This window comes from Atta colombica, unplaced genomic scaffold (assembly GCF_001594045.1).
Source record: "Atta colombica isolate Treedump-2 unplaced genomic scaffold, Acol1.0 scaffold52, whole genome shotgun sequence".
Lineage (NCBI taxonomy): Eukaryota > Metazoa > Arthropoda > Insecta > Hymenoptera > Formicidae > Atta > Atta colombica.
Window position 1 is genome coordinate 548,346 of NW_017259542.1, and position 12,600 is coordinate 560,945.

General features: G+C 29.0%; 1 protein-coding gene across 1 annotated transcript in view; it reads right to left on the reverse strand.

Annotated features, from left to right (window-relative positions):
- LOC108691768 (voltage-dependent calcium channel type A subunit alpha-1-like) overlaps positions 1 to 12,600 on the reverse strand; it is a 128,455-nt gene that overhangs the window by 29,151 nt on the left and 86,704 nt on the right. The window contains 4 exon segments of the mRNA XM_018199671.1: positions 5,107 to 5,217; positions 10,495 to 10,659; positions 11,071 to 11,416; positions 11,691 to 12,296. Coding sequence (XP_018055160.1) covers positions 5,107 to 5,217; positions 10,495 to 10,659; positions 11,071 to 11,416; positions 11,691 to 12,296 — 1,228 coding nt within the window.

The following is a 12,600-nucleotide window of genomic DNA, read 5'->3' on the forward strand; positions in this document are numbered from 1 at the left end:
ATTATTGCTTACCTCACTGTCGTTCATTTCAATTAATCTTAACTGTAACTGCTTAGAAACTAATAAAATAACAGTTTAGGGATAAAAGAAACGCGAATTGATACTTCGTCATTAAATAATTTTTGCTTTTTCCATTCTTTTATAATTTTTTTATTCCTCATTATGTCTTGATTTATATATTGTAATAAATATCAATAATAAGCAACGAACTAATCATTCGAAGTAATCATTGATATTGTTCAGTATTCTATTGAACGAACTTGGGAGTAGTTCCAGTGTTTGTGAGATTGTTGCGTATTATTACTACTACAGAAGAAATGACTACTACTAAAGAACTACGAATTCGACTTCAAGAAAAGTACATAATAATCTGCTTTTTTTGTGAATGTAAGTTATTTTGTGTGTAAAAATGCCTGTATACATGTATTGTGTGCATGTGCGTGTTCGTGAGCACTCCTATTATGGATGTAATACTTATTAAGTTGAAATTCTGTAATGTGTGCCTTTCTGAACAGTAATTTTGAATATCATAATGATCAAATCTTGTTGTTCAAATCTTGGTCATAAGAAAGAAAAAGTAATTACTAAATAATTATTGTAATTATAAAAAATAATGGCCGCTTATTTTTAAAAGTAGAAAAATTTATATTTTAATATTTAATATTGTTATAAACTTAAATATAACAAATTAAATAATCAATAAAAATATTTTCTATGTTTTTTATTGTAAGAAACAGATTTCATTCTTAATTTTTATAATGGAATCATATCCATCGATGTTCAGTAAACAATTTATTAACAATAGAATTTATTTATAAAATTTTAAATCCATGAAGACGAAGACATCTGTTCACAAAAATTTGAAAGCGTTTAATCCCAAATCACACGCTTTGGTAATCGATTTGATCAGCTGAAGTGACTAGATCTCTTCTAGAGAAGTTTCTACTTGGGAGCTTGCTAGTAATAGCAGGTAAACTAGAGAGAGTGAGAAAGAGACACGCAAACTTGATATATTCAATTTTTTTTTACTTTCACCAGAAAATAGAAACCGTCGCGTCGATTACACTATGGAAATTATGCAAAATATAAAAAAACAATATGGAATTAACAATATGGAATTAATTTTTATAAATTTTTTCTGTAAAATTCACATCAAAAAACTCATTTTTTGATTTTCATACAAGTTTCTCAATAAAGTTGTATAAATATATTGTTAATAATTGTTGTATAAAAATTTTATTGAAACAATAATCTTTTTATAATTAATCAATGAGAGCAAAATTTTTATATCTGTTTGTTTCAAGCTTAATTAGTCAAATTATTTATTGAATATTTAAGTCATTTAACAATAATTATAATAATCTTTTATATTAATTAATGTTAAAACAATCTGATATCTACGACATATTCTGCAATATTTAAAAAAATTCAACGATAATTTTTTCAAGTATAGTCCTATTTTCTGGCAACTGCTACCTTTTGAATGCCTATTCAAAATACTGTAAGAATTTCATATTATACATACAAGTTTATTTTAAATCTTAATAAGTTTACTTAAGAATAAACTTTGAAAGTACTTTTTCTTTTCATGATAAACAGTTTCATGTCTCAACGTGTTCCCTTTTGTTCTTCTCGTCAGTTTTGGGATCCCCACTTTCTTCACGAGTATCCTCTGACTGATAACATCACACAATTAATGATGATCAGTGAATGATGTCAGTCTCGATGGAGTTACAAGTGATGAGAATTTGCAATGTGAGTCCAATGAAAGTGAGATGGAATTATAGCGATTTAAGAGGCTTATGTATATCTTGCATCCAAAGGCGACGAATTTAAGGATGCACTCAATGAAGAAAAGGAGAGACAACTAAGTTCATGATGGAGAAAGAAGTTCAATAAAACTATCGGCGCTTCGTAATACTACAAAATATACCCAACACACAGACATAACACACAACCCAGATTCTAATATTCTTTTGTCCGTCATGCATATATATTTATATATGTATATCTCTTCGTTTTTTTTTAATTAATTTCTGTTCGATCGCTCCCTTCATCTATTTTTCCCGTCCAAATTAAACATTTTTACTGAATTAAAGAAAATATTTTTTTTCATTGAAGATATAAATGTTACTTAATTGAAAAATATATTTACTCATTACACAATATAAATTGTCATTCTACTGTTATTTTTTTAATTATGATTTTTATTTTTTAACCTTTCTTTAAGACTCCCATTAAAAATTTATATTTTAATTATAAATTTCAAAGATATATATAAAACTTTATAATACAGAGAAAGATAAATTTTCCGATTACAGTTTTAATTTGCTTGTAAACTGTCAAGTTGTCTTAGTATTGTGTATTATAACACTAGTATTGTGTATTATTTCACTGCATTATATACCATATATACCATATATAAATAACAATAACATAATAGAAATTATATATATGTCAAAATATCTAAATATTACAAATAAACATTTCTAGTATATTATTCTATAAAAAATGACTTTAATGCAATTATATAATGTCATATAAAATTATTTCTTATTAAAATAATTAAATTTGATTTTTATTTTCTTTTTTAATAAGAAGATATTTCTTCTTTCTACCAAATTACCACACAAATCTAACCAATCTCTCACAGGAAGATTCTTCATCATACATGTGATACATAAATCTCGATCAATCTGTAAAATACGATGTCCAATTCCGTGTGTGCCAAGTGCATATGTGAAAAAGAAGATAATGCTTATTATCACACACAATATGACTTGCATGCGGCAACAAGCAGCGAAAAGTGCTTTCGCGACTTCTCGACTTTAGTTTCGTTGTGATCACCATAATTTATCGTCATCATCATTGTCATCATTTTTATCTTTAGTTGTTATTATTGTCATCACCATTATTGTCATTCCCAACTCATAATCGCAATCGTAGTAATCGTAATGTATGCATGTGAGGATCAAAAACATATCAGACTGAGCAAGTGATTATATGCGGATACAGACAAAACGGGCAAAACATGCAGAGAATATCAAAAAGTAGCCCCTTTTCTTATATACACTTTTCCTTAACTTTCGAAATTTTCTCTTGGATTAATTTTCCACTCGTTCTGTCATTTTTATTTTGAAAAATATTCTGAAAAATTAAATCGAACAAACGAAAGAAACATAATACAGGAAAGAGAGAAAAATAAAAAAGACAGAGAGAGAGAGAGAGAGAGAGAGAGAGAGAGAGAGAGAGAGAGAGAATTAAAAAGAAATAAACAGAAAAAGCAAGAAAGAAAAACTGAAACAAAACTGAAAATAATCCGATGTAAGATTTATGTTCTCAATTCGTCATGTAGAAGTATATTCATGAGTGCCATATGAAGGTGTATGATGTACGAATCTTTATGTCTATGTATTTGTATGTGTAACTGTTAACTTTCTATGTAAGTATATGTTAAATTATAAATTCTAAAAACGCATTTATGAATATTATATTATAAGCTTAATTACACATTTTTTATCAGATACAATACGTAATGAAAATACGAAATATTTTCACGGAGACTCACTTGAATATTTAATATTACGATCGAATTTGTGTGTGTGTGTGTGTGTGTGTGTGTGTGTGTGTGTGTGTGTATGTGCGCGTGCGTACATGCGTATATATGTGTGAACAATCGATAGATATCTATATTGTGTAAATATTCGATTATAGCTTAAATTTTTTTCTCTTTTTTATATAAAATCTATGTAATTAGCTTATTGTAATAATGGGATAAAAAAAGAGTTAATATTATAAAAACACAAAAATTAACAGAAATAAAAAATGCAATACTAAAATTACAATTAATGATTTAATCCCATTATTATGTGTTCACTGTAATTATGAATGTAGGAAACTGAGAAGATTTTCATTATCTTTGATCGTAGCGTGTTTCATTATATTTGATTGTATTTAACGTATGAGTAATAATATATTGCATAAAATTCTAAAATTTTTTTTCTAAAAAATGAAATAAATACAACTCTAATTCAATTATATTGATTGTGTCTGCTGTGATCTTTATATTAAATACAAAGTTTCACACAAAGTAATAGCCACAATGAACAAAAAAGTATAAAATTTACTAAATGAATAATATAGTTTAAAAGCAGATAACATGAAAACTGATGAAAATATTGTATTTTTTCAATCTATCGAAAAAAGAAATTCGAATTTGGAAGTAAAAATAAAAAAGATTGAGTGGTATTTAAATCTTGAATCTTTCCAGATTGTCTTGAAGCTCGATCACGTGTACAATGTACTAGAGCTGAGCATTTTTTGTATACTAAAGTAGACTTCATTAATACTCTCTCAAGTAGAACAACAAGTATGAGTAATGATAAAAAAAATCTTTCTATCTAGATCTTGCAACTAATCCTTGCACAGAGGAGCACGAAAAATTCTAGTTCTCTCTAGTTCTATCGAGATACATATCTATATATTCGTACGAAGTTACATCGAAAAATGGAAACGCTACAACTACTCCGACAGCATCTAGTGCTCTTCAGCCCTGCGCGCAGAAAGTTCACTAAATAGTATATTCTGTATACTTGTATGAAGAGGTACACGCGTGAAATAGAATATATACACGGATGTCTCCGCAGTATCGAAAGTATTCCGATAAGTTATATTGCTACATCGGTTCTCACGAAGAACTACTTATAATTATCTTCTAACAAGTGGTACTTACTGGGCGACGCGAAAAATAACTCTCTCGTGATGTTCTTCCACATTCCATTGTTATTAAAACTGTTATAGCAATTTTATCACTTTAAATTGTTTTAAAAATTTATTTCTAATTTTTTCTGATTTTTATTGATAAATTAACGTTACGTACACAAAATATGTTCAACGCCAAATTATTTCAATGTTTATTATCTCAATAATATCAATAATATCAATTCTTTCAGCAGCGAGAGATTTCTGGATTTCTTCAGGCTTCCAATTTTAGGGAACAATCACGAGGAGCAATCTTTCACTCGACTTAGTCTCGAATTAAATCTCTTTACTTAGAATATATTGAATTCGATGAGAGAGAAATGTTTGGCAATATATGGAGCCTACCTTCACGCCGAATGCTGCGATCTTCAGTACGCACTCGACAGTGAATATCCCCGTGAAGAACATGTTCATGTACTTCAGCATGTTCTCGTACGAATCGCTTTGCTGATAGAACTGCAATGCATACACTGACAAACACACAGTCGAACAGACAGACATACGTACGTACAAGTTTTAATCGTATGTCTCGCTTTTTTTCTTTGCTTTTTTTCGACATAACTTTCTTCCTTCCTTTGACCATCATGGGTGAGGACGAAAGAAGTGATTCTTTCCTTTTTTTTTTTTACGAAATTCTGTGCACCGATACATGAACATTCTGTGCTGCAATATATATTGTAAAACGGGGTAAACGGAATAACGCCACCAGCAAGATTAACTATTGTCTTAAAAACAGAATGAAGTACACTGTGAAACTGTCAAATATATTAAATAAAATTTATTTAGTAATTTTCTCCTGTTGATTAGAAATTTCCAACCATGCTCAATAGAATCAATTTACAATTAGTGTTTAAAAATTCAAATAATTTTATATAAAACATGATTATACATATAAAAGAAATTATACGATCTGTGTATCTGTATTCTTTTACACAGAATTAATCTTGCTGAAACATTATCACTTTTCATGCCATTTTATTCGCATAGCGCTGTAGAAATTGCAACAAATACAGAATAATGTCAAATAATGTCAAAGTAAAGTTCGTCGAGGTAAGAATAAAAAAGTATAAAATAAAATTTCGAATAAATCGCGTTCTGTTCGAGAATGATTCGCGGGTCATGTTATGTGTCAGCTTTTAGGTATCACGAATTGGTACACAGTTTAGTCGTACATAGGTACGAAGTGTAAGATAAAGTGCGAGAGATACACGAAAAATTACGTATATGTAAAAAGTAATGATGTACGCCTATATATTCGTAGAATGTGGGGAGGGAGATATTTTTTTAACGTCGTCGAAACTTATACGTGTACAATTCTAATCGGTATGCGTGTGTATTAAATGAAACGTTTGTTCTCTTACATTCCTGCGATATCAATTCGTCTTTCGACGAGTGTAGTGCATATATTAATTATGTATTACGTGGTTAATTAGTAACTGCACTTCGCGTTGTATATGTATCTATTTAATTGAACTATAAGAGATATCAGGTGTGTACTAGGATAACTAATGATCGACTGATCTTCTGGAATTCTGGATCAATGGATTATATGTGGGGAATTTTCTGAATGATGGACTCTATCAGACCCAATGAAGAAAAAAAAGCATTTAATATAACCCAAGAAATTTCAAGACAAGATTTTTTTCCATGTTACATATTTTAAAAATTACAGCGACGACGAAGGATCCAGTGGATCCAGATATTTTTTTTTAAGTACGTTGTAAAAATTGTTTATAGCAAACCTTACATAACTTTAGTTAGTTACATAATCTTATTCCTTAGATTTTAACTTCCTAAATAAAAAAAAACCGTTCAATTACATTAACCTTAAGCAAAGGTATATCAATTTAAAATGCACTATACTCTCAAATATCAATTAAGGAAATTTCGGAGCAAATACCAATCAGAGTTAAATATACACAAATTTAAATAATACATTTTACTTATACTTGTGAGATAAAAATTAAATCTAATTAAGTAAGTTAAAACTAAAACATTTAATATTGATGCAAGTGTTAAGTGAAATTTAAGTTTATCATTAAATCAATTGTAAACAAATAAATCCTCTTTCTGTTATTGTTTTTTATGGAATTGTGGATCGTAAGTTGAGCATATACGAATCAGTGTCTGAAGAAACTAGTCGCAGAAACTGATAAAAATCGAAAAAAGAAGGAAAGAGAGAGAAATGATCAAAGAAACGTAAAATCGAATAAAGACACTTAAAGTGAATGGATTTCCGAAACGAAAAGAATGCAATTAACGAAGAAATCGTCAGAAATTACGAAACTTTACTTATATTTCTGTTTATATTTCTGCAATCTTTCTTTTCTGTACGAGGGAAGAGGAGAAACGTGCGAACGCACGTCCCGTGCAGTGTATTTCTTGTCACTGTAAAACATATTTAGCAGATATATCTAATGTTGTTGCTATTTCATTCAGCTGTCAGTCTGAGCAATCTGTTTTGGCGACAGCCAGCATGCGACACGCAGTTTTGCACATGTGTGAGAAGTGCAGGTGGACACCCTATATGTATATACATATATACATACATCGTATCAACCAATGTGTCGAACGAGAAGACAATTAATTATAATCCAAATACCAAACTGGTTAATTTGCATTAATAAGTAAATATATTAATACATTACATATTATTAATTATTATATCTGAGAAAGATTAAAATGATTAATTTTGTGATTTCAAAGTAAAACATCATTTAGACCCGATTCCACCAACGTTACTTTGACTTTAAGCAAAACTTAAAACTCTCTCTGTCTCGTTTTAAAGCGAAAGAGAGAAATAGAGAGTTTTAAGTCTTTCTTAAAGACAAAGTAATGTTAGTGCAATCGGGCTTTAGAGATAAAAAACTTCTTTTAACTATAAATCACAAAATATTAATATATTAATTATTCCAATCACAAGGGACAACATATTTTCACATAAAATATTATATACATAATTCTGCTTTTACTAATTTAATATTACTTTTTCTTTCATGAATTTTCCTTTAAAAAATTTCAAAAACGCAGAGCGTTTTTTTCACAAGAACAAAATGTTACTGTCTCCTCGCTTGTGTACATATGTGCTGAGCAACGTGATGTTTCATTTGATACGTGCTCTCAAGACCAGATGCAGTGCGTGTGCAAGTAATCTGAATACATACTATGTTTTTTTTCAGGCAAATAGGTCCAACAAATCATATAATCGAGCGTTGCGTATGGATTCGAATTAGCCTAATATGTATATGTATATAAATGTTTCTAATTCGATGGTTCTAATTTTAAGGCTCAGGCTATGATCTCGTTTAAGAAAGACAGAGAAACGAGGATAGATATTCATCTCGTGCGTTCAACTGTACAAGTTATAGGAATTGAAAAGCAAATGAAGAAATTCACAATAAAATACAGGATTCGGTTCAAGACTGAAAGTGTGCACGAATCCGATTAATTTTGTCTCATGAATTTATATTTGTTTTATTCTAATAATAGTGGATTAATAGAATTTGAGAGTGAATCAAATTAAAGAAAACGTGCAAAAAAGATAGCGTAATTCGTGATAATAATATTTAATTATTAACAGTTGGACAACTAATAAAATTCAAAAAATAAATTCTTCATTTCTCGAGTTAACATTCAAATCAATTCAATCATTATTATTAAATGAAATAAACTATATAAATAGGACAATGTAAAAATTTTTTTATACTGTAACTATTGGTAATTATTAAATTAAGAAAAAAATTTTAGTTTCTAACAATTATTCAATCATTGTAAAATTTTTTAAAAGTTACAATTATTTTTTTATTAAAAATTAATAAATATACTACTTCCTTTATGTTATAAAAATTATTATTATAAATGAACACAACTGCTGTTAATAATGTAATTACTTTTATTCAGCTAAAAATTTAATTATTTGATTTGATTATTTGATTTAAGTATATAAAAAAAACGTTAAGTTAATTTACCATTTTAACTATACATTTAAAATTTAATTTAAAAACTTATTAAATTTTCAATTTAATAAGTTTTTAAAAAAATTATTATTATTACATTTTCACAATGAAAAAAAATTTGAATGTATAATATGTAAAATATGTATACATTATATCATATATTTTTTTATTTATTTTATTATATGATATGATATCTCATATTTAACTATAAATTTAATTTTGCGATCTTGCGATACAAAATATTAATTTCATTTACACACTGCAAGTTTATAAATGCACCAAAAGCTATTACAATGAGTCTCAAAATTACATGTTGTAAATATGCACAAAAATTTTTTACAATATTAAAAATTTGTATGCATAATTACAACATTTTGTGCATAAAAGTATTATTATGAATATTGGTGTGCGAGAGACACCGGGATATCTCACTCGTACTAGTAACAAATGTGTGAGACAGCGAAAGGAGACTACGAGCAGGCATCACGCTTTCTCTCTCAATCATGCGCCTTGCGTTAAGAACAGAATATCGGAGCGCCTCCCATTATTTTCTCCTTTTGCACTCCTCATCTCCATCGCGTTTCCAGTAACACGTACGTGTACGCTTCGGTACGAGTGTGTAGCGCCGCGCGCAGAACGCCAGGGGACACCATTCCTGCCGATGTGTGTACACGTATTCATAAAATATAAGGATGATACAGTTATACAAAGAAAACGATCAGAAAGTCAGCAGGTAAGAACAACAATGTTCTCGTAAGTATATAACGTAATATATAGCTATAGATATAGTACAATTTTTCGATATTACGTATTTGGACGCGACATATTCTCGTTTCTTCGTGACATGATCTTCGTTATATTAACAAAAGACAAGACTTTGTTGATTAATTAAAGTTGCTGATAAACCTAATCTTAAGTCAAGAGAATGCGCGGATATTAAATTGAGTTATTAAAAACGATAAATATCGCAGGACGCAAAGATAAACGAGCAATACATCGCAATACCAGAATTAAGGCATAAGCTTATTTTTAAGTAAAAAAATATGTCAAATTATTTCCTTCTTAAGAATGTATTATTGTTTTAACAAAATAGAAAAATTATAATGAAAATTATAATGAAATTATACATTTTTTTTCTATATTGTATTTGAAAATAATACAAAAACTTTGGTGGCGATTTGGTAGAAATCTAAATTAAAAATTATTTTAATATGAAGTAAACATGTTTTTAAAAAATTAATTAAGATAAAATGAGAAAATTTTCACATAAACGATAAAATTATATTGCTAAATGTAAATCAGTATTTACTTTTATATACAGAAAGTATAAATTTTCAATTTTAGTCACTTTATAGAGATTATACCTGATATACATCCTTAAGAAAAATATTTTTCTCTGGCTGAAAAATATTTTATCCTAATTTCAAATAAAGAAAATAAAGAACACTTTCTCTTGTCTACGCATTTTAAAAAAAGAATAATAATTCGCACTTATGCCTCTTTTGATATAGAATCATAACATGAAAAATCGAAAACAAGACTGGCCACGAAGTTTATAAAAATCCTTTTGAGTTGCTTTTATTATGTTAGAAAAAATTTTTACAAATCTTGTTACGTATAAGTTTTGTTTTCGATTACTTGCATAAAAAGGTTCCTATTTCAAAACACTTAATTTTTTTCGTTATTCGCGTTTACTAATCGGGGAAAAAACTGATTAATCTGATTAATAAATCTCTCTAAAGAAATTGCAAGAGAGAGATCGTGATACAATACTTACCTTCATCATAAGCAATATTGCGTTCAATACGATGAGTATCATGATAAAATGTTCGAATGGCGTAGATATAACTATTCTCCAGATTTTGTACTTAACGCTATTCCGCTCCTTCGGCATATACCTCTCGAATGGACGAGCTTTTATTGTAAATTCTATACATGATTTCTGAAAGATTAACACGGAATTATCAATGTCTGCATTAATGTCTGTGCTAAAAAAATGCAAACAGCACATATATTGTCTAAAATGTGACGAAAATAAAAATTAAAATAAAGAAAAAATTAAAACATAAAGAGCCAACAAAAATTGATATACATGAAAGAATATTTATATATTTAAATTGTTCATATATGGAAACAATTATTTAATTTATGTATATAATATTTATGTATATAATATTTATGTATATAATAATTGTATATATTAATACATTTTTCATTTAAAAAAAAAACTAAAATTTTAATGACGCTTGAAGAGAAAGACTTCATATTTTTTAAAATTTATCCTTTTCATGAAGACAGCTAATGAAACGCACATAAAATTAATTCAAATGAAAAAATAGGTATGAAAAATTACCTGATTTTTATCGATTCCACCGTCCTGCAGTTCAGCTTCTCCTTGCTCCTGGAACATGATGATAATCAAAGCCACGAAGACGTTGACGAAGAAGAATGGAAAGACGATGAAATAGACGATGTAGAAAATGGACATTTCGATATGACTATTCTGGATAGGACCCTTGTTCTTATACGTGGCCGCCATCGAGTTTTGCAAGATCTGTGGCCAGCCTTCGCCGGTCTGGACAGCGAACAACGTTAGCATGGCCATTATTACGTTGTCGTAGTGAAAGTCCTGGGGTTGCCACTTCCGTGGCTCGAACTTCGGTAGTATATTATTCTTCTCGAAAACGAAGAAATGGCCACTGTCGCGAAAACAAAATTGATCTCCATTTCTACTGACATTTGTAAAAATATACGAGTAATTCAAGAATAAGTACGAAACAAAGAATTTTTTTTTTAGTTTCAGATTCATTTGCTCTTAAAGATATATTTATTTGCTTACTTATCAAAATCAAATGTTCTAGCTTTAATTATTATTAAAATGCACTAATATATTTATGTGTATTTTCTCCAAAATGTTTCTGTTGATAAGTAGAAGTAAGAAGATCGAATAATATACTCAAATAGTATACTTACTTGCAATCCTCTTGCGTATACTTGCTCTCATCAGTGCAGTAGTAGAATTTACCGTTGAACAACTGCACCGCAATTACGGCGAATATGAATTGAAATAATATGTACACTATGAGAATGTTAATGACATTCTTGAGACTGTTCACCACGCAGTCGAACACCGCCTTGAGCTTCGGCACGCGCTTTATTGTCTTAAGCGGCCTGAGTACTCGCAGCACTCGTAGCGATTTGATGGTTGAAAGATTTTGGCTGGTAGAAGACTTAGAAGAGTGGACTTTGTCATCATTCTGGCTGACAGAACCATTAAAAAAGTAGTATATGTCAAAGCCGATTGACACCATAGCACATATCACTACGACTGCATCCATAATGTTCCAGAACTCGCGCAGGTATGAGCCCGGATGCAGTATGATACCAAGATCGATGATTTTCAGCACCATTTCGATGGTAAAGACGCTGGTAAATGCGTAATCGAAGTATTTGAGGATATCATTTTGTTTCTCTAAAGGATTCTCGGCAGCCAGTGCGATACTTGATAACAATATCACCACTATTATGAAGAAGTCAAAATATCGAAAGTTCACGACCGAATGGGCACCTCTTCTTATGCTGCAAATAGGCAATATGCTACAATTATTCTATTATTTCGACAAAAATAACAATCTCGTTCTTAAAATAAAAAGATAATATATGCAATATAGTATTAAAATACATTAGAAAACATCAAAATAAATAATAGATAATTAATACGATAGATAAAAGATCAGGTGTCTGCTGCGCTTTTTAATTTATGTGTAAGTGTCATACAATTTTATTTAATAACATTGTAATTTATTATGGTGTTTAATATCTTCTTGGGAAGAATTTCCGAGCGATCAGATTATTATTATTATTATTATTATTATTATTATTA